This window comes from Pocillopora verrucosa, chromosome 6 (genome assembly GCF_036669915.1).
Source record: "Pocillopora verrucosa isolate sample1 chromosome 6, ASM3666991v2, whole genome shotgun sequence".
NCBI lineage: Eukaryota > Metazoa > Cnidaria > Anthozoa > Scleractinia > Pocilloporidae > Pocillopora > Pocillopora verrucosa.
Window position 1 is genome coordinate 25,342,476 of NC_089317.1, and position 23,074 is coordinate 25,365,549.

The window sequence follows — 23,074 nt, forward strand, 5'->3', positions numbered from 1 at the left end:
CTTTGTAAATAACAATAACGCACGCGTAATAACATGTGATGAATCAATATGGCGGACGGTTTGCTTTCGTTGATTGCCAATGGTAGTAACGCCTTATTTCTAGGTAATGTCACCATCTGTCACTTTACTTCTACGGTTGTTAAATGATATTGTGATTTCACGTCATTTTACCCTCATTGTGCTTCGTTGCAATGTTTCAAACGAATTCTATTCAAATTTGATTCACCCGCGGGCCAGAAACCAGCCATCGAAGATGTGGAGTGAAGGTTATTAACCTGTAACTTGGAGCTCTTATATCAGGCTCGGAATTTAACCCTTTATTGTTTGATTCTTCCAAGTAGAATTATTGATAACAGAAACACTAGAAATTTCGAGAATTTTGGCTTTAAAGGTCTTAAAAAGTTGAGTTTTGTTTTTGCGAAAACCTTCTTCTAAGTCGAAGAAGACAGCTGATCTTCATTGCTTTGTTCACATTATTTGTAATACCGAGGGGAAGTGAGCAACACGCGGATGAGTGCAATTATCGATGCTTCAAATTTTGATATTTGCACGTGCTGTTGGTATTGGAATTAAACTTGGAATAATACTGATTTTTCTACTCAAACGTTATTTAAGATAGCGTAATTTCTTAACTTTTGTGATCAGCTGTAGACTGGAGAAAGGTTTTCTTCTGTGTTACTTTCGTATCTTTAGAAGATCAAGAGTTCTTTCGATTTTGCTCGGACTTTATTTGATTGAAAACATTATTTTTAAAAGGGGTCAGGAGATTTTAGATTTATATTTCTCTTGGTCAAATTTCGTGCTTGATAGGGATGGTCAAGATTTTTTAAAGGAAATGTGTGCAGAAATGATGGATGTTAGTCGAGATGAAGCCAAGCGTATTCTCAGGAGGCTTGGTAAGCTGAATTTGTATTTTTGGATTTTACTTTATATCTTTCCTGCACATTTGTATGATGCTTGACAAGTCAGACTATACTGAAACGACTTGAATACTTATTTTCAGAGCTAGAGGCATATTCATCCATTATCAGCGCTTTCAGGGCCCAGGGAGAGTTAAGTCGGTGAGTGTGGAAGTTATGTTTTAGCAATAAATAGTTGTAATGTCAAGAATTGTGGAGTCAGGATTCAGATATGCATTTCTAATTTTTTCAGCTTTGAGAATTTGGTGCGAGTTAAACAATGGCTCCTTTTTATCTTTTGGGTCTCTTCTGACAATTCTGCTTAGTAATGTAATGATATTGTTAGGAGAGATTTCTGATTGGTATCATCGAGAGTGAAAGGGTTTGACTGCTATGAATAACTTACCTTGAACAATAGAGTAGCCTTTCATTCATTCCATCCTTAATTTCAATATATCAAATTACCTTAAAATAAGCTGTTATTTTTTTTAACGTCTTGTAAATATAGTCTACACCTTTGCCTTTTTCTCCATATTGAAATCCATCATTGACTGAATATTAACAGGGCTAAAAAGAAGATCTTGCAAGATCTTGGAACTCAGCTGAGGTAATGGTTTGAAAAGCTATATTGCAATTTTCTCTACATTTCTTACATATAGTTAACCACTGCAAAGTTAATTGTATTGTTTAAAACTTATGTGAAGATCTTTTTTTTTTTTCCAACAGTATTTCAACTGAGCGTCACAGGGCTGAAGTCCGAAGAGCCTACAGTGATGATAGACTTGGCATTGTGGCTGAGAGGTACAGAAATAATTAAGCACATTGTATCAAAATAAGTAATTCTGTCATGAGTTGCTATCCTTACAGGTAGGACAAATAGGCAGATAGTTCACAAAAATAAGTTTTTTTAGGGCAAGACACTCGACTCTTTCAGTGAATCTCTTCACCCTGGAGTATAAAGGGATGTTGGTAAACTGTTAGCAAAACCTGAAAAATTGCAGACGGTATTCTGCGATGGACAACATCTTGTTGAAGAGGAGAAACAATACTCTTAATCACTCATGGCCAAATTCTAGCAGTAACAGACTATTAGTCTGTCATCCTTATTGTTGTCTGATCTGTTACAGAATCAAGTTCCTTTGACAATTTTTAATAGATGTCTAACACCTACTGTTTTACCCACAATCTAGACACTTTTCTCTCTTATACTGTTCTAGTATTTATGGTGCAGGCAGCTGTGCAGAATGGGCAGCAGAGGGGAGAAGGCTTGTACCACTCATGCCACGCCTTGTTCCACAAACAGTGTTCAGCTCCTCAGCAACTGCTGCTGCAAATTCTGCAGCTGCAGCAAATGCTAAACTTCCTGTTTCATCAGGTAATGTAGGGGGTTAATCTACTCTGATTTTAAACCAAGCACAGTCTACTAAAGTCATCCAAAACAAAGTTTTTAAGAGAAACCCAAACAATAAGAATTTTGATTTATTTTGTCATTCCCAGAATATTGTTGATTTCTATCTAAAAGTGTGATCACTGTCATGGCTTTAGCCTGGTCAGTTACAATCAATGACAAAATTGTGAAAACATTGCCATCTGGAACCAAAAATCTCAAATGAAAAAGGAAACTCATTCTATAATCAATTACTCTATGTCCTCCTCTTCTGATCACTGTTGTTCGTAAATTATTTCTTGCTACTTTACTCACGGCAGAGAGCTTAAATTCAGATTTATTCAGTTGTAAATACAATGTTTGCACATATATTGGGTATCAAATAACTTTTATTGCCATATCAGGTTCAGATTCTGATGATCTGCTTTACTGAATTCATTGAGTTGTATGGTTTTCATTTTTCTGTTTTAGCTAATAAAGCTGGTAGTAGTTCAAGTGCATCTGTTAACACATCATCTTCACTGACAAGCCAGCAAAATAGTAAGACCACGGCAGCCGTAAAACAACCTCAGACAGGTATCCAAGATCTGCTGTACAATTCCTATCCAAGATCTGATTGTTAATTTTTGCCTTAAGCTGATACATATTTCCTTGTAAATTGTTTACCAGAATTTGGTGTTACCCATCAATATAACAACTTCTACCTGATTAATTTGAGTATTCTCATTACCTGTTTACTAAATAAGGTATGTATATTATTGGGAGAAGTTGCATGTTCATCACTTCCAGGAGTTTAAGGGTTAAGAGATTTGGGAGATATATTAGGATATATACTCTAGCTGATAGGTACATCTATAGCCGTTCCCATGACCTGTTTGCCAGATGATGTCATGATATTCTGATACATGCCTAGATTCTAATCACCTCTGGAAGTATTGTTGGTGGATGTAGAGATGCCAACTGATTGTTTTTCAAATTAAGTGTATTTATTTCATTCCATAGGTGGAACTTCATGGATGTGGAGGAGGCCACTAGACTGTTTTTAAAATTAATCATTTTATTTTTTTCTATAGGTGGAACTCCATCAAATGATGCTGATGCTTATGATGATGATGATGGAAAGCCAAAGAGAAAAAGACGTTTAAGTGTGACGAGCCTCAACAAGCCAGTTACAAAAGTGACCATCCCCACCCCCTCCCTGGTGTCAAAAGCTTTCACCAAACAGACCACATCAGTGAGCACTATGACTAAGTCTGGTAAATCTCTTGGTCCAGCAGGGACAATCAAAGCTGTCCCACGTACCACAAATCTTCCTGCATCAGCAGCACAAGTAAAACTTCTCACCAAGACAGTGGCAGTATCCCAAACCAAGACAATCCTGAGCTATAAGGCAATGACATCGACAACATCATCACCTGCAAAGGTCCAAACAGCTGTGACACAGTCATCACCAAAGACTCAAACAAAAACTGCATCTGGAGTGCCTCCCAAGACAGTGCTTACTTCAAAAGCTCCATTGTCCACTGCAGTGAAGAATGTCTCAACAGGAGCTTCAAGTCCAGTAGCCACTGCGAGTCCTGCTGGACTGACACTTAAAACTGGTTTGACAGCAGCTCAGTTAGCAGCAAGACACAAAGTGAAACCTGCGGCTGCCAGATTCAAACCTCTTCCAGGAACTGTGAAGTTCAAGTCAGTCACACCAGCTACTATGGGAACCTGTTCCACAGTTACTATGGTAACACCCAGTCCTAGTTCTCAAGCCTCCTCTACCTTACCTGTGTCAAACACACAGCCAGTTGTCCGTGTCATTCATGTTCCAGGAACTGGAGGTGTTGGTGGGAGTAAACCTGTTGTTGTCATGACAACAGGTCTCAGTAAAACAACTGTCGCTGGTGTGGTTCCTGGAAGCAGTAGTCCTTCTAGTCTTACAAAGGCAACTTCTCAGGTAAGTAATAAATAGTCTTATTTACAATTTTTTCTCACCGGCCCAACATTTACAATAAGAACATTTCAACAAACAAGGAAGGATCATCTTCAAAGCAGTGACAACACATGATAATAGCTGCAGCTTAATGAAAATGAGATAATTTGTGTGGTACTCACTCATACAATGTACACCTGTAAGCATCCACACTGGTAAGATTTTCCCTTCAGATCTGCTTCCTTGTCAGTCGAACATGATTTCCTTTTTCCTGTTTTGAGGTTCTACTGTATGAATTTAACCCAGATTATAATTTGAATTTATATTAAATTTATACTCTCTGATAATTTTGCTCTTTGATGGGAGAAAGTAGGGCCCTGCTGGATGGGTTGAAAGGTTGAAAGTTCTGGGTGCAAGCCTTGGCTGGGTCACAGTGTTGTGTTCTTGGGTAGGATACTTTACCCTCACTGTGGCTTTCTGGACCAAAGGTTAAATTAAATTTATACCAAGGGAACTCCCAGGAGACCTCACAAAATGCTGGGTGTATAACTTGGAATGGAAGGGTATTTCATACAAGTGGAATATTAATACTCTTAGTGGTTTCACCTCATGGAAAATGGCTACAGCAGCCATGTTAGTCTAACCAATATGTGATATAATGTACGTTTTTTATGTATGCTGTATTAATAGGTGGTAACTCAAAGCACCTCAGTGAACAAAGCAGTAGTCACAACTGCTGGCACAGTCACATCCCAAGCTCCATCAAAAACTCAAGTGTCTAGTGCTGTTACTCAGTCAGTTTCGTCAGCATCCAAAACAGTTGTTATGACAACCTTAGTAGGTGGTGCAAAGAGAGTGGTTCTGTCTGTGCCAGCCCCTTTACAACCTGGTTCCAATATCGTTCCATCCACATCCTCTCAGGGGCTAGTGATAACCAAGACACAAGGTAAGTATAATTGTTTTAGTCACTCAGCTGTGCCCCCTCCACAGGGATTGTTTCAGCCTTCTTAGCCAAAGCATTGAATCATGTAGCCTTCTGTAATAGATATATGTAATTAATGGTTGGTAAGTGTGGTTTTTTCTGTTATTCATTGCCTTCTCTGATATTTTATTAGGGATCCCTCTGACTTCCTCATCAGCCTCTCACTCTCAACCTGTTTCCAAGAAAGACACCAAAACATCACCAGCATTAGCCACTGTCTGTCCTAAATCATCTCCAACACAGATCGCACCCAGTCTGACAACTGCAACTGTCACTACACAGGTGAGATCAAGACCCCTCCCTACTATTCTTCCTGCTCCTCCAAAACCATCAACTGTGGCTCCAACTGCTGTTTCCAATTCGGGCAACATTAGGAAGCTTCCAACTATCTTACCAGCACCAGTTAAGAATGTTCCAGCTGTTATTCCAACTGTTCTGGTTCCTGTGGCTACTGGAGTAACTGCTCACACTGCATCGCAGCTGCAGTCTTCAGTGCCAATAGCTGTAAATACAGCTGTCTCTCAGGGTGTAGCAGCTTCAGTTTTGCCTCCTGACAAAGAAGGGGAGCAGCCCTCCCCTGGAGTACCAGAAAGACAAGATTGTGGTCTTGATTCTACAGATCAGAGTAATGCAACCATTGAATCGCAATGTTCAGACATAGTGGAAAACTCTAAGACACATGTTGCAGTGAGCTCCAAATTGGCAGTGACAAATGAAAAAAACGTTGTGACTGAATGTGATAACAATACGTCATCAGAGGATGATTCTCTTCTAATCTGTTCTGAAACAATTGACAATGCAGGCTGCAACATACCTGAGGTACCATCAGCTACGGAGTTTTTCAAAAATATTGCTGAAAGCACACCTGTTAAAAATCCAGTAGATAATGGTGCTGAGGAAATGCCACAAACTGTGGAAGACTGCCAAGAAGCAGCTGTAGATCCAGTATCTTTACAAGATGGTGGAGTCTCTCTCCTGGATATAGATGGATCAAATGTGCAGAAAGTACCAACTAAAGACATAGAGACAGCAGGAAATTACGCTAAGAAATCCATGGAAAATGTTACTGTTCAAAGATTGGATGATTCTAGTGGAATATCTGATTTAGTAAAAGATTGTTTACCTGGAAATATATATTCAGAGTCTTCACAAGTGGATAATGAGGATGAGAATTCTTTTAAATTTGACTTGGAGTCAGACATTCAGTCATCACTTCAAGGTGTTCAGGAAGATGATCAGAATGTGACTGGGACATCTGCAGAGGATGGGCCTCCTGTGGAAAATGCCCTTCAAATAATTGCAAGCTTTGTGGAAAGCATGGAAGGAAGTTCATTTGAAAAACATGAAGAAGTAAAACATACAACAACAAATGATCATCAGCTTGATGATTCATCAGGATTTTTAAGTGAATTACCATCTTCTAGTCAGGAAACCCCCATTCTTGTTCCCAGTGCATTTACATTGGAGGAAAAAACAAAAGACACAACTGAACCATCACCTTCTGTGTCACACTCTGGAAAGATCATTGATGAAGGACAAAGCCTGAGTGTTTTGTCACAATCTGAAGATGATAGTTGGGATGTTTCTGACGCACCCATTGATGTTTTGTCAACATCCACAAGTAGTTCTAACAGTATCCCTGAAAGCACATTGGAGCTTACAGAGAAGGAAATGAAAGCTCTTGAGGCTTTTGGTAGTGTTAGAACCAGTGGAAGGAAGAGAAAACCTCCTTCATCCCTTGATGTGTCACCACCAAGACAAATTAGTGGCTGGGTGCGTGGTGCTCTCAGGTTTGTTAATTTTTTTCAGGTGGATCTGTTAGTCACATAGACTATAAATAATCATATGTTCAAGGGAGTTCCATGATGATTTGGTAATCTACAAAGTAGGAAAAAGAAGCATGCTACAGTAGTGTTTTAAAATCTCATCTGTAATCCATCATCTGCTCCCTCAGCTTTCTCTGTTAACTACTTCCTAGCTCATTTGTATTTCTTTAGCTTCTCCTTTCCTTCTGAAGACAATTTTAAAAGAAAAATGACCCAAAATAAATGATGACAGAGCTCCCTTAAACATTATCTTAAGTGGGGATTTCCAAGAAAGATGGTTACTGGCTGTCTACCAGTGCCTCTGAGACCTCTTACAGGTACCACCATCTATTTAGCCGGCAAGCAGGCTCTCATATTTTGGTTTTGCCGTATGGCCTCTTTGCCAAGTACAGCTGCCTACTACACCATTGGCAGCTGCTTATGGAAAAGGTTACTGAAACCCTTATTTGAGTAATTTATCTATAAAAATAATTTATTCTAACAATTTTTTACTCTATCATGATCTTGCGATATTGGTCAAATTTTGTCATCCAAGGTGCTTTCAGAGTCATCACTGCTTTTGAGATGGTTTTGTGCATGATGAATTAGCCATTGGTCATATTGTAGTTACTGAGTGTTTCATTAGATATTGACTGATCCTGATAAAGCTATGGTGACATTTCCTCAGCGTCCTGCAGAAAGTTGCCAGCTATCGTGGCCAAGGAAGACGGAAAGGTGATTTCAGTGCTGCCACTTGGTTCCTCAAACCGGGTAAAGTAGACTGACAATAAGTAATAAATTAACTCGGCTAAAAAAGAGATCCCAAATGAATCATTTGTTCTTTGCAAAAATCACATGCAAATGATGAAGGAATACACTTTTGGACAGGGCCAAGTTTGGATGGGTTATGGAAACTTGTGATGTAATGAATTTTTAGTTGCATCCTTCGTACAGTGAATTGTATTTGTCTTCTTAAATGTTTTTTCTCATCAACTTGCTTCTGTTCATCCTTCAGCTTTGTTAATCATATAATGATAAGATCTATTAATGTTTATATAATGATTGAAATTGACATGTTTTCCTATGGTATTATTATCAGCATCTGAATGCCTTTTTGTCATACATCCCTCTTATGAATCAATCTACTGTACATTGTGACTTAGCTGTGTTGTTGATGTTGTTGTTGTTGTTGTTATTTTTTTAGTGGACCCAGTTGATGCACCTGGCTACTACAAAGTAATAAAAACTCCCATGGATTTTGGAACGGTTAGAGTGAAACTAGAGGTTAGTACCATTACCTGCTGTCTGTTGCAAGACTTTTTTTGCATGATTATATCTGATTGGCTCATGACAGCTATTCTTTCTGTCAAAACTTCTGCTGCCATTCTGAAAGTGGTCAAATATTTGAATATAAAATGTTTATACACATTTTTTCATTAGAAGACAACAGTTTAAATAAATGTTATTATGTTTAATTTCATACTTAAGTGGTAAGTAAATGGTTTGAACCACCCCCCACTAGGCACAGACAATGGTCAAATGCCTGTGGGTTGCTTAGAGGGGGGGGAAGGATGTTGAAGCTTTGAATTGATTACTGATGGTATAATAATATATGGTTGTGTTTTTCTAGTCTGGGAAATACCAGGAGTACAGTGAATTTCATTCTGATATGCTGCTGGTGAAGTCAAACTGTTTAAAATACAACCCTCCTGGCCATCATGTCCGACAGGTCAGTTGATTTCTGTCTTATTTCAGGCAAAAGAGGACTTTTTCCGTGATTGCATAGACTTATCTAAACTTAGGAAGGAAGGGAGAACTCAGGACATTTATGCAAACTGGTAACAGTTACTGTGTCAGGTTTGCAGAAGTTGCAAGAATTCTCTCGACTATCGTAGTGATTCATTGATTAGAGGTCATGTAAACATGGAAGAAACCCTCTATTCTATTAGTGTTTCTGGAATACCTCTTAAAAATATGTCCAAATTTAAATTGTTACAGCCTTGTTAACATGCTAAGTGTTACAGTTTTTCAAACATAACACAAAAATTTTAATTCTATTCTAAGTTACTTATAAATTCTCTTTGCAGGACTGTGAGGAAGTGTTCAGGTTTTATGAAGCAGAGTATGCAAAAATGTTAGAGAGATGGGAAAAGGTAACAGTTCTGTGAAATGTTTTATGCATATTTTTTCAATGTAGAGTAACTTTATACATGTTAATGATGAATTTTGCATATTACCAAAGGGGTTGTCTTTGGATTGGCATTCTGAATGTAGGAAACATTTTTTTTCCTATCATGCATTGTCAAGTTGCAGAGGTTACAATGAACAATTCTGTGGGTATGCAGACATCTCTAGTATTCAACATACAAATTGTGCCTGTTAATTAAGAATGAAATAAAAAATTTGATATTTTCAGTAACGTAATTATATCCCTTTTTGTATTTAATTTTCAGTCCCATTTTAGTTAATCAATAAACACCATTCTGAACTGGGGAATTCATTTTATTTTCAGTGTCATGTATCTCCTGCTAAAAAACCAAGACAAGCATCAAAGACAGAATTACCTGGCAGCATGTAAAAGATGAATCGATCATTTTCCTCAAATCATCAAATGTTGTCTTAAAAAAACTCATGGAAGTTCCTGAATTGTTCATTTTACAAAGTCTAGCAGCAAATTGTTGTATATAAAATGTAATTTTATGACATACTTAACTCTGTGTATAAAATACTTTTTATGCCTTGTCTTGTTTAAGATGTACATTTGTTGAGTTTTCTGGTGGACACGATGCATTTAAAGGTTATGTTATATGACTGTTAACTGATAATAAAAAAAGAGTATTCAGACAAAGGACTACCCAGTGTTGTCCACTCAGCCAGAAGTAGTAGTACTTGTCATTACGATTGTCAATAATGTGATTGATATCTGTGTAAGAGGGTTTTTTCTATGTTGCCTCTCCAATTGTGTTTAGTTTGCATGTCAGTGAAATGTACAGTAATGCACCTTTTTAAATACTTCAGATTGTTGGTCTGCCCAATGTTTGCCATTTGTTAAGGCAAGTAAGTCTTCTTGCCCATGACAAAATTGGAGTGGCATTGATAAACACATGTATTATGAAAAAGAGAGTAATTCATAGCCCATAACAAGTGCCTAGTGAAGGTTTTAAAGGAGGTTCTTCTAAAATTTTCTTTCAGTATCAGCAGAGATTTTTGACTGAACATTGATGCTACAGCATGTTATATTACCTAGTTACACTGAGAAAGCAGGTAAAACAGTCTTCCGAGTATTTTCAGGATGTTGTTTGCGCAAATTTCTTGAAATGTGCTCACTTATTGTAAGTTTGCTAAATTTTGTACATAATTTGCCGACTTATGACTTGAGGGGTTAGCTGTGGGAAATCTTATTAAATAAATACAGAATTCTGTTTTGCACTGTTTAACCAGCAATGATTTTAGCAATGATGGTATGTGTTGTTGAATACAAACCGCTTCATGCAACTCATCAGCATGTTGGTGTGTTCAGTGTAAAGGGAAACAAAAGAGCCAATGTTGAATGCTTTTCTGACATTTCATGTCTAAGCTTAGAGCATTTCCACATTTACCACTTTTGTCCAGAGAAGACAAATCAGGTTCAGATCACAAAAAAATTCTCTTCTGGACTCTAATTTCTAGGGGCAATTTAGGGCAGTAATAACAATTAGTGTGTATCCTTGGTTTCTGTGTCTTGAAGCTGTTAGGACATTTCCTACTCCTGGGTGGGAATTTAGGTGAGGTACTCTTTGGAATTCTCAAAAAGGGTGTGCTGCCCAGTTTTTGCATTATGACACAATTTCAGACAAAATTGGCTACCCTCACTTGGTTCTTAAATTTTTTTTTTTCAAACAGTTACTCAGTGTAAGTAATTCTAACCAAATTCAAACTTTTGGTGCTTCACATTAATCAAAGTAAAAAAATATAATGAAATAAATTCATGCAAGCTTTGGGATTGTTCACACTTTATTTCATGTCAGCCTCAGGCTTCACTGTCACACTCTGAAAAATAGTTTAGTTGTCCTTTAAAAAAAGTTGCAAAAATTCAGCTTTAAAAAGAAAATTAATTCACTCATTCAAAGCTGCAGAAAGTATTTCAGCAGGTTCTAAATAAAGGTTTTTTTTTACAGTCATATAGAAACTACATATTTGCTGTACATTAAGTGGAAAGAGTTTACTTCATTTCCTCTTACAGCAAAGAAATATATTGAGGTGTAGACTTTTAAAGTCGTAAGAAAAATGGAAATTGCTTTTTTGAAAAGAAAAAAAAATGCAAAGGTAACAAAATTCAAATTATCACACTCGTCTGATAAAAAATCTTTTGTACAATTAAAACGGATTATAAAATAATAAATCTTAAACATTGCACTCTCATAATTCATAAATTAAGTACTGCCATTATTCTTTAACAGCCTCTTTGTCTTCTTCAACTTTGTTTCCATCGTCTGCACCTTCATCATTATCAGTTGGTTCAGGTTTGTTCTTACCTTCCTTTCCACTTTCCACAGAATATATGCTGTGTCTCTTGTCTCCTTTAGCTCGCTCAGTTTTCTCTCCTTCCTTTGGTTTCTTCTTGCTCATCAGCTGTTTGTACCAATCCTTTGGATACTTGGAAATATTGTCCATATATGTTTCATTGATTTGCCATTCATCCTCCTGAAAAGCATGATCAGAAATACTCAGTTCAGTAGCTAGGGGTTTAACAGCCTACCCAGGGACCCCACCCTCCTCAGAATAATAACCCACTCAAGGCAATTTCCTGTGCAGTCATCATTTTTAAGGCCTCAATAACCAGCCCTTGTTTGGGAAATGAAGTGGAAATGTTTGAAGTATCTGTCTACTTAACATGATTACAAGAATAAACAAATGATGGTACAACAGAGTTACTCTTCTTTACCCATTGAAGATGATTATAATGTGGTTCTTTTGCAGTTATCCTCTTCAAAATAGCCTGCAGAAATAGCAATAAAATCAATGAAAACTTGATGAAAATGAAAAAAAAATAAAAAAAAAAGCTTGTAGGGTTTTGCAGTACAGGATGGGAGATGAGAGTCAAAGATAAACGTGGATAAATGTGGAGAATTTCACTCCTCATCCCCCCCCCTTTTCCTTGTTGCCAGGAATTTTTGGTTAAGGTTGTAAACACCAGCATCTGGCATTAAATTTACTCTTCATGAGTCAACTTTTTCTTGACAAAGGGTACACCTTAGCTTAACTCTTTTGCAACCCAGCAAAAACAATGTAAGATCAAAGGCATTGTTTGCAGTCTAAAGCCCTTTCCATAAACCATTATTGTTTCTTGCCTGATTTTCATGAGTAACTCTAAGGAGTTCTCTCTGTCTTTTTGTCTTGTTCAGACTCTTGTGTTCATAATCATTTCTGTTGTCAACTCTGCCTCGTGTCCTCATAACAAACGACATCTTTTCCAGCAGAATACGATTGTCTCTTTCTATAGTGGCTAATCTCTCTTCCTCCACCTAAAAAGAATGATTTTAGTCATTGTTATAGGTTAATAAAAAATAACAAAAATACTTGAACTGTTGCCAAGGAGATTAAAACTACTTGATAATGTGCCTCAGAAAATTGATATATATTCAAAAACAAATTTTTTTATCAGAAATATCCCACCTGCAAAAATATTCGTGTGTATCGACTTAATTTAGCAGTATAACATTCTAAACAAGAGATAACTGAAATGGACTCAAATTGCTGTTCTCTGTTTCATTCCAATGTCATTTCCTTTTCCCAAAATTTGATCGCCGTTCAATTCATGCATGAACTTCAGGCTTTGTTCACTTAAGTTTTTGCTCTCAGGACTCCATCTTTAGAGCCTTGGAGACGCGGGTTGAAAGCACGTTCAATTAGGTTTCCCTTTAAGGACGAAGAGCATTGTTTGTTTGTAAATTAGCATAGCTAAATAATTTCTTACGTGCCTCGACGCGTTGAGAAAAATGTGCTAATGAGATTTCAACATTTTTGGACATAACTTCGCTTTGTTCGATCAAAATTTCCATTTCAAAAGCAGTAAACAATATTCAATGAAGACAAAGCTGTATTCTAACGCGAGCATATTATTTCGATGACACGGGGAAGTGAGTTCATCATTTCAATTAGTAACTTGACTCTGAACAAACAGGAACAAACTGCAAAAATTTACCCGTCGTGTTTCAGCTGGCGTGAAAACATCGAAATACCTTCGCGATTTTCGACAATTCTGCGCAAAATAAAGCACTAAAGTGGTGTAATGGTACAGTAATCTTAAACAGCAGGATGCCATGAAATTTCTACCAGAGAGTGGACGATTAGAGCCAACGATTCCTTTCGCAATTTTAACTACTTTGCAACAAACATCAATTCATTGTCAATACAATACACGCTAATCGCCCGTAAAATTAGCAACTATCCGGCCATCTGCACGTATTTCTTCTACACCCCACTCTGTGCTTAAAATCGTCCAAACACAAACCTCTTTTGAATATACTATCTAATCAGACAGATAGTTCTCTACGTCTGTTTACACAACTTTAGATGTACTATACCTTGGTATGATACGAAAAAAGATTCTGCGTTATTGCGCCATTCAATTCAAACATTCACAATACCTGTAACTTCTTTAACTTTAGATGCAAATGCATATAAGTCTGGGGAGGTTTGTTGTCGATAACTGCTTTGGCAGACTGAACCTAGAGATAATACAAAACATCAGGAAAGGCATTAAAGCAAATAAACTCAAACCGCGGTTTGTGCCGCGAAATAATTTAGGACGCGCACAAAACTGAAACAAACCTTTCTTCTGTGCGTGTTATAGCTACTCATGTCCCATCTTTTCTTTAGAAGCTTGTTATTGGCAGGCGTAATTGGCTGGTAGGATCTATGCATCTTGATTTTCAGTGATGAGGAAAATCAAATATGAGCTGAAGAGAGAGACAGCAATAACTTCAGATGAAGAGACTGAGACAATTTGACCTTAGCTCCTGGCGTACCGTTGCTTAGCGACTGATTTTGCGATGTCAATCTTTGAAACAGCGGTCAGGTAAGCATGCGCAATCAGCTGTCCGCCATATTAAATTCGCCATCATCGGTAAACGTGGTATGAGAAGGTCACTTTGAAAATATTCATTTTTACGGGATCTTTTCTCCCCATATAAATCATAATTACGAAGAGGACTTTTTTTTCATTTCCGCGATCTGGGAGGGCCACGATTTTGAAATGCCCCGCTGTTGTTATGAAATATTGGGGGTCGAAAGAGACGCAAGTGATGCTGAGATAAAGAAATCTTACAGGAGACTTGCTCTCAAATGGCACCCAGATAAAAATACTGACAACTCCGAGGAAAGTACTCGAGTATTCACAGAGATCCAACAAGCTTATGAAGTGCTTATAGACCCACAAGAGCGAGCATGGTATGATAAACATCGCGAACAAATCATTAGAGGAGGAGATGACTATGTAGACAACAGTATCAATTTGATGAAGTATTTCAGTGCCAGTGTGTATTGCGGTTTTGGAGACGACGCACAAGGATTTTATGCGGTTTATGCCAATGTTTTCGAAATTATTACTAAAGAAGATGCTGAATTTTCGGATGGTCAAGATCTGGAGGTACCTGAGTTTGGAACATCCACGAGTGATTATGAAGAAGTTGTTCAACCTTTTTACGCTCACTGGCAGAGCTACTCGACTCTGAAATCTTATGTATGGTTAGAGAAATACGACCTCAGAGAAGCACCCAATCGAAGGGTTCAAAGATTGATGGAAAAAGACAACAAGAAAATCCGAGATGCCGTAAAAAAAGAGAGAAATGAAGAAGTTCGCGCATTGGTAAAATTCGTTCGTAAAAGGGACAAGCGTGTCAAAGCATATCTTGAGTTACTAAAGGAAAAAGACGAGGAAAGGCAACGAATTACAAAACAAAAACGTCTGGAAGCCTTGCGAGAAAGGGAGAAGATGTTTGAAGCGTACAAAGAAGAAAGCTGGGCCTCTTTGTCCGGACTGGAGGAGGACTTGGTCCAAATGAATGTTCATCTTGACAGTGAATTCGGCAGAGATAATGACATCAATGAGAGCCAATCAGATGAAGAGGAAGTGCAACAATATTATTGTGTGGCTTGTGATAAAGCATTTAAAACAGAGAAGGCGTTAGTTAACCACGAGAAGTCGCGGAAACACAAAGACAAAGTCGCTGCAATCAAACGAGAAATGGCCGACAGTGAAGATATGGATGAACTTGCGTTACACAATGGAGAAAATGGCGTAAATGAAGATTACGATGCCAGAACAGAGTCAGAGTATTTGAGTAAGAGACAACACAGTGTCGACGAAACTTGCGCAGATTTTGTGAGTGTTGGAGAATTAAATCTGATGGACTCCGTAGATCTGTCTACTATGAGAATTAAAGGTAACAACCGGTACAAAGTAAAGGTGTTGCACGAGAGGAAACGAGCTCTATCAGGAATCGGAGAGGGAGATTTGGAAAGGGGAGAGGAAGAGAAGGACGCCGCCAACGAAGAGAGCAATAGAATGGAAGCAAAATCAGATGAACGAGAGGTGGAGGAAACTACAGGCAATGAAAAGAGCGAGGAAAACGTACATGAAGACGATAGTACGCAAAATTTGTCAAACGAAAACAGGATAACAACAAGTGATATTGATAATAAAGAAACGGAAGACTGTAAAGAGAACTTGGAATCACAAGAGTCTGAGGGCGATAGACAGACGACTGGTGCCGTTACAGAGAAAAGAAAGCCTAAAGAAGGTAATAAAAAATCGCCACAAGCGAGTAAAGAGCCAGCAGCAAATTCTTTCAAGTGCAACGTCTGCCAAGATTCATTTCCGACAAGAAATAAAATGTTCCAACACATTAAGGAGCTTGGACATGCACTGAACGTGGACAAAAATCGTGAAGTGGGTGAGTCGCAACGCCAAGCCAAGAAGAAAGGCAAGAAGAAACGTTAAGCTTGAAATATTAACTTTATAATTTCGAAGTATGCCACTTAAAAGCAGTTATTATTTACATATTTTGGTGACACGGGTTCTTGACGATTTTACTTTCCGAGGTTGAATGCGTTCCGACCCGTAAAGTATGCAGAACTCGAGCCGAATCAAGCGAGGTTATTTTTTTGGCTTTGTTAAGTCGTAAAACTATGCAGGTGTATTTGGTTTAATTGACATGTATCGCCCTCAAGGTGCTTTTCTCCACAATATTCTGTCTCCAGAGCTAACTTGTTCAAATAAGGCAATGTTTATTTACAGATTTGAGTTGCTAATGGCGCTAATCATGTTACGCAAGACACATCTACTATGATGCCTTATAACGCAAACCACTATTATAAATAACAAATATTAACGCAAACCAATATTATAAATAACAAATATCGGACTGATCTCCTACCTTGGAAGGTATCAAATTACCTCTTGGACTAACTGCAATATGTTGCAGAAATATTTTAATCACCCAAATTGTAAGAAAATATGCATATTATACGAATAAATTATTCAGAGTATTAAATAGTATTGCCAGATCTTTGCATGTTATAACCAAACAAGCGCTCCTTTCAGATTTAAACGTTTCGTTCTTGTCTTTTCATTTCGTGACCTCATTCACTTCCATTCGTGACATTGCTCAGCAAAATACCCCCATGATATCCGGTTTCCCGCGGATTTGTTGTGCTAATGACGCGCATTCCAAGTTTCCGGCGCTCGCGTAAATACGTCAACTTATTAGTTGGGGCATAGAGAGAGTCGGCAAATAAATGAAGACTAGACTTGAACTTCGTTCTAAACTTGCATGAATCTGAAGCTGTAAGGAACAGGTGGTGGAGTGGTCATATCTATCATGGAGTTCTTGTAAGTCACTTACCCACACCACATATCTTCAGTTCTGGGACTCTCAACCCTTCGTGACCCGTACCACCGCCTCCTACGTCATCTTATTGTGTTTTCAAACGTGTAACGCAACTTGATGATGGATACATAGATACTGAAGTTGTAAACGGATCTCGGTTATACTTCTCAGTCAGCCTTACGGGCGATTCAGTCTTACCTGACTCATAACTAACGAGAACTGCTTGCTTCTCAGTTAGAAAACGTGGTAGACTCTTCTTGTCAAGCAAAGTAAATTCTTTTGATTTTTAAATTAAAATGTCAGCCTTTGTTTGCCCATTTTCCTTAAATTAATCAAATTAGATTACTTAAAATCAATTGAAGTCGCAATAGCTGGCTTCCGAAAACAGCGCTCTGTGGTTTAAAAATGTCACATTGTAATTAAGAAAAGTGACCAAATGGTTCTCTATTAAAACATTTGTTTTTACACCAAGGGCACGTGTTTATTCTGGCCAATTACCGAAAGCGATGATTAATAACATGAACAATTGGAGAAAACAGGTGACTGACAGCATAAGGAGCCTAAAATAAACGATGGTTACAGAAAACTCCACAAGACGTGTTTCTTACTGTCATTCGCAAAAGAGGCCGTACGTGTCCTTAATTCGAGCAATAATCAGATTAACTCTTCCCTCCTAAAATTACAGCGTACTTCGAAACAAGGTCAATTACCGCTAATCTTTACTGGATATTTGAGAAGAAAAATTCAAGCGCCGAGTGCGTATCAGGACGTTATCAAGGTAACCATGTGAAATACGACTTCCACTCCAGCTGTAACACGTCAGAGGTCACTTTCTCCGCTAATAATTCTTCACAGGACTACCCTCCCATGAGATCATAGAATACTATTTGTATAAGGGAATAAATAAACAGGCAAGCAATACCATAAGTGTACATAGTGCAATGAAATACTTGAAAGTTGCTGACAGTCTTTACGGAATACTTACAATTTGACACGAAACAGTCCACAGACTTTGGGTAAGCACGCTTACTAAATTAGGTCTATAGCTCTCCATTGTGGAATATGATAGAATGGAGGGCGAGTGAGTGGGTGGGTGGAGTAGGAGAGGTTGCCTGCAATGGAGTGGGATCTCATCTAGGAGGCCGAGCAATACTTCTAACTTCTCCAAGTATTGGAGACTTTGGTTAAAAAAGGCCGCCAGTAATCCGCTATGAGGAAACAATGTCGCATTTTCTAAGAATGCTTCAAAAAGGAGGACAAACATTGACCTGTAGAGGAATTCTCTAATGAAACGAACTATCAATTTCAACTTTTTATTAATAGCTTTAATAATACTTCAACAAATTTACAACGTTAAAGTTGCATACGAGCCTATGAATAACAATTGTGTTTGATCAATTCAACCACTCAATAAGAAACCTACTGCAGAGATACAGAGCATTAGAGGATTTCAGATAAATGAAACTTGAAAGTGCGTGGCATCCATTCATTCAATCAACAAACTCCTTTGGCTCAGTACAGTTTTTTAAATTTTTGGCAATGAGGGTATTGAGAAAAACAAAATACTGAAACCCCTACCCTGCCGGGGACAAGAAAAGGAGGCTATTACTAATATCACCAGCCTTCCCTCCCTTCAGCAGGTAACTTGCACAATCATGACAGACCCATTTCCTCCAATGTACGTTGAAGTTCCCCTTCCTGTTGATCAAACAAAACCACATGAACTACAGCAGGTTAATGTTTCAGAAATCACTGCTAAAAGTGCATCAATACAAACTTTTAGAATCCTATTTTGTAGGCTGTAATCACTATCAGTCTGTCAGTTTTTGTTTTGAGTTATCAAACCTTACATAAGGAGAAAAGCATTTCTTCACTGGCTTCATTTTACAATTCCTTACAAATCAAGTGACCATTAAAATACACCTTGCAATCCATGTGACTTAACCCTTAAACTCCCACTAGTGATTAGCATGTAACTTCTCCCTATAATCTCCATACAATATCCAGCAAACAAGTAATGAGAAAACTCAAACTCATCAGGTAGAAGTTGTTATTTTGATCTAACATGAAATTCTTGTGACTAATTTACAAGGAAATGTGTAGCAATAAGAAGGGAGAATTTAATTCAGATCTTGGGAGTTAAAGAGTCAAGAGGCTTATATTGAGTTTTATAAATAAGTAATTATTATCAAACACAACACAAATTTTAGTAACCTGCTATTAATTGATATTTCATGTCAATTAAATAATATCTCTAACTCTGCATTTTATATTAGTTTCAACTCTATAAATTTAAGATGATTTTAGTCTAAGAGAAAAGCACTCTAGAGCAAAGGAAAAAAAAAAACTTTGAGGTACATTTAGAATGCAGTTATGGCAGTTCCTAGAATGGTGTATTCATTACAAAGGCAAAGAGGAAACATGAGACATTAAAAAAAATACTTCAAACTATATTTGATTGAAAACTTCTAGATTATAACTAATTAATATTCAAAGAAGAAATATGCTGTACATTTAGACCAAAGAAACTGATATAGAACCTTTTAAACAAAATGTTAGTTTTACAATGTAATTTTAGAGTACAATTTGACTAATATACGGTTATAAATAATATTGAACTGTAAACTATGGTTTAAACATGATACATAGCATCTTCTGTTGTGACTGGCACACCATCATGGTAATAAAAGAATTCGTGGAAGTGAAGATAGTTAGACCAGATGCTGAATAAGCAGCAGAGAAGACAGTTCAGACCAAACCCATTTCTTCCAGCGTGCGCTGGAGTTCACCTTCCTGTAGAACAAAAGTATCAGAGGTAGAGATTTTACAGATGAAAGAACTCAGGCAAGACCCATTTCCTCCAAAGCACTGCGCAGTTCTGCTTCCTGTGGAAAAAGTATGAAAGCAAGGCAAAGTGGAAGCTCAGAGGAAAGGATTAGCAAAGATATCAAAGGTATAAAGATGTCTGTAGGAAAGTGACACTATCTGCTGGCACTATGTGAAATCAAAGTATTTCGGCATGCAAAGACTTAAACACCTCGTTGTTATGGTTCACCTCAATTTCTGCAACATAAAAAAATAAGGGTAGTACCCCATCCCCTGGATGGAATGCTAGTCCATGATTAGTTTCCCTCAGAATTTTATCAGGTTTCCCTGATAATTCACTGATACCTTTTTCAAACTTATGACTCCTGGGTGTAGAAAGGCACTGGGACTGGGAGAATATAGATTGTCTTGTTCAGGAATAAAAAACAATGAGCCTGCTCAGAACACAAACATGGACATCTTCATCCACAGGCCTTCACATCACCTAATGGGCCTTTGCCCATTCCAAATGTTGTTTTGATAAAGAAGAGGATTTCTTTGATGGTTGAAAATTTTACCAAATATTTTAAATGGCCTCCTCAGGTAAGTGATGATAAGAAGAAACTCATTACTAAACACTACCCATTTCATGATTCGTGATATCTACATTCTCCCTTACAAGACTGGGTATAGGACATGAAGTGTGGTTTTGAGAATCTATATGTTGACATTGTTGAAGACAAAAAAAAAACACTGGTGTCTAGGTGAAAACACAGAAGGTCTGAAATGTGACAATGAAAAAAAACTTGTTAAAGTAACTTAACAAAAAGAGATTTTGCAATCAAAGGTTTATTTAATGATGTAAGCCACACATTTTATTATTTACTTTTACCTTATTTCTTTTACCATTATTTCATTGTGTTGCTTTAAAATGTTAAAATAATTGAACAAAATTAAGGGCAATTTAAGAAGTCAAATCAAATTATATTGTATCTATTTGTTAGTATTAACAATTTTCTCACAACAAAGTTGAGTAAAAATTCTATATTTGCAGCACACATATCACTACAAAAAATGCTTATGTATGAAAGCTTTTATTTCAGTTGGAAATCAACTTGAGCAGTTTTAGGTTATTCATTTTTTCAACACTAATCTGGTTAATAGTACCACCACATTTAAAACAGTTGAACTATCTCACAATATACAACAAAGTGACATAATGCAGACATGAATAGATTTAATAGGATGTCACTGGTGACTAAAATAGTAGAATTTAAAGAAGACAAGCCTTAAAAAAAGGATTATGTAAGCTCCTGAGGTTTACCTGTTGCTAAACACATGGTACAGTTATAAAAACTGAACAAAGAAGACAACCAACATACAGCATAAAATATCACCTGATCAGAATGAAGATGACTTAGAGGATAACAACACTACTAAAAAATTTCTTACTGTTTGCAAACAGTGTATACTTTTGCTGACATGGCAATTTCAAGTCAAGTATCAAAAGTGATTTGCAATGTGTCATTGCCTGTGCTTCCCTGTACTCTCTGATTGGCCTATAAAGTTGAGTCACAGCAACCAATCACTTTATACAAAAATCAAAAAACCAATTATTAAAAAACCCATATTTTTCCAGACTAAGGCCTTTTCTGTTTAAATATTTTGAATTCTTGTCAGCTCCTTTTGATATTTGTATTTGTTTTGAATGGTCATTACATAACTCTGGCTTTGGTTTTAGAATAATAAAAAGAACACTGAAAACAAGGAAGCTTTCCTTTTAAATCAATGCAGCAAGTTTCTGAAACCAGCTTTGTAACTTTTTATCAAAAAAGGTTTCAACCTACCTCCTGAAGAAGATCTTGGGCTGATATTGCTTTCAGGACATTTTTCTTGCTTGTTTCTTGGATCTCTCCTCCAAGAATCAGTTCATCCAACATAAAATAAGCCTTCTCAAAATTAAAAATGATATCCAGCTCACAAACCTTTCGGTAAACAAAATCAACACATGAATGACATAAACTTATGCTCAATATCAACAAACCCAAAAAACAAATAATCACATAAGGTTTTCTTGATTTAGTCACAGTGAAATTTGTGATTACTGTACTTACACTTCCAAAATATTTGTCCAGAAGCTCAACATATCTGTGGATTATCTCCAGTGTGAGAAGTTCATTATCATCTTTCTCTATTGCTACACAGAAATATAAGCTGGCGTATCTGTGCAATACAAGGAAACAGAATCTTAGAATTAAACATATTCATTTGGGATCAATATCTTCATTCGCTTAGTTAACAAGTAATTATACGATAAATCATTTCACTTCAAACGATAACACAAAATTTTTCAATTCATCATCCAATTTTCTGACGAGGGTGTAGCAAGAAACTCCTACGTTTAGAAAGTATGTGAAAGAGTATAGGTGTTTCGCAGTACAGTTGTTATCATATATACACATGCATGATACGCGAAGAGTGTAAAGTTGTTCTTCATGTACAAATTCAACAAAGGAATCCTAAAGCTCCGCTAAGCGATCAAAAGTTTTCGTTCAACTTCATGATAGAAGAGCATGTTTGACTTGTCTAGCCGTCTTTCTGAGCCTCGCATTAAAACTTTTCATCCAACATTGTGATCACATTCTGATCAAACCCTTGGCAAATTTTCGATTGTTTAGCCACCCCACGATGTACATCAAACACGATGTCCATCGAAAATGTTTGATCGTTTAGCCGGGGCATTAAAAAGAACATCAATCAATCACCTGTCTTTGTCTGACCATAACCAGACGTGCCTAAGTTTCAAGTCACTAGACATGGAATGGACACATTTCAAACATTTAGTTTCTCGTATAAGAGTATCCTAACTTCCCTAAACTACCTTTTGTATACAACTTTTAGATCCTTATACTCAAGGAAACTGCACATCTTCGGTTTCCGAGCAAGAACAGTCGTGATCAAATCCCGTGTGATCTTTTTCTTCTCCTTCTGACTAGAGGCCGTGTACCATTTCTGCAGTCGAAGTTTACCTTGACGGCTGAAAAGCAGCATAAACTGAAACTAAAATATTGCAGAGAGGTTAACCTCCTCTTTACGTACTTTGTCAAAAACGCTTAAAGGAAAGAAGTGATAACTTCGATCGAGTGGTAATGTTGGAAATACTCACCATCTTGAACAGATGCTTGTACTGCAGGCTCTGCTTAGTCAGCTGGGATTCTCAGTTGACCATGCTTGCAAATTATTATTATTATTATTTTTTTGGGCACATTTGCAGTCACGCTGTCACTCACGCAACGTCTATTGCACATTATACTGCTCTGTAGCGTTACTTAGAATACCTTGAACGATCAGCACTGCTTTAACAGAACTTGATTTGTTCATTAAGAATATTATTTGTGATTAA

General features: G+C 37.2%; 4 protein-coding genes across 7 annotated transcripts; 2 read left to right on the plus strand and 2 right to left on the minus strand.

The window, feature by feature from the left end:
* Positions 1-39: 39 nt before the first annotated feature.
* Positions 40-10,673, plus strand: LOC131768271 (BRCA2-interacting transcriptional repressor EMSY-like). 2 transcript variants are annotated; one of them, XM_059090950.2, is made up of 15 exons: positions 40-103; positions 811-896; positions 1,004-1,061; positions 1,465-1,506; positions 1,626-1,700; positions 2,117-2,274; positions 2,758-2,862; positions 3,360-4,231; positions 4,898-5,153; positions 5,323-6,979; positions 7,683-7,765; positions 8,199-8,278; positions 8,625-8,723; positions 9,082-9,147; positions 9,507-10,673. In XM_059090950.2, exons 2-15 carry the CDS (start codon positions 836-838, stop codon positions 9,570-9,572), a joined length of 3,678 nt encoding a protein of 1,225 aa, XP_058946933.2. In that variant the 5' UTR covers positions 40-103; positions 811-835; the 3' UTR covers positions 9,573-10,673. The 2 variants fall into 2 exon arrangements, with proteins under 2 accessions (XP_058946933.2, XP_058953782.2); XM_059097799.2 differs by lacking the exon at positions 1,465-1,506.
* A 403-nt stretch (positions 10,674-11,076) lies between these two features.
* LOC131797111 (sperm axonemal maintenance protein CFAP97D1) lies at positions 11,077-14,000 on the minus strand. Its single transcript, XM_059084002.2, has 5 exons — positions 13,808-14,000; positions 13,624-13,704; positions 12,325-12,498; positions 11,919-11,972; positions 11,077-11,677 (listed from the first exon to the last, which is right to left on the minus strand). The coding sequence occupies exons 1-5, from the start codon at positions 13,898-13,900 to the stop codon at positions 11,420-11,422; spliced, it is 660 nt and encodes a 219-aa protein (XP_058939985.1). The 5' UTR covers positions 13,901-14,000; the 3' UTR covers positions 11,077-11,419.
* An 84-nt stretch (positions 14,001-14,084) lies between these two features.
* Positions 14,085-16,535, plus strand: LOC131787500 (dnaJ homolog subfamily C member 21-like). Its single transcript, XM_059107964.2, has one exon. The coding sequence runs from the start codon at positions 14,232-14,234 to the stop codon at positions 15,975-15,977; it is 1,746 nt and encodes a 581-aa protein (XP_058963947.2). The 5' UTR covers positions 14,085-14,231; the 3' UTR covers positions 15,978-16,535.
* Positions 16,536-18,165: 1,630 nt separating this feature from the next.
* On the minus strand, positions 18,166-22,871 carry LOC131785011 (AP-1 complex subunit sigma-2-like). 3 transcript variants are annotated; one of them, XM_059101882.2, is made up of 5 exons: positions 22,838-22,871; positions 22,553-22,731; positions 21,786-21,894; positions 21,519-21,656; positions 18,166-18,564 (listed from the first exon to the last, which is right to left on the minus strand). In XM_059101882.2, the coding sequence occupies exons 1-5, from the start codon at positions 22,838-22,840 to the stop codon at positions 18,520-18,522; spliced, it is 474 nt and encodes a 157-aa protein (XP_058957865.1). In that variant the 5' UTR covers positions 22,841-22,871; the 3' UTR covers positions 18,166-18,519. The 3 variants fall into 3 exon arrangements, with proteins under 3 accessions (XP_058957865.1, XP_058957926.1, XP_066024804.1); XM_059101943.2 differs by lacking the exon at positions 18,166-18,564 and adding an exon at positions 18,571-19,659; XM_066168707.1 differs by lacking the exon at positions 18,166-18,564 and adding an exon at positions 19,617-19,751.
* Positions 22,872-23,074: the final 203 nt, after the last annotated feature.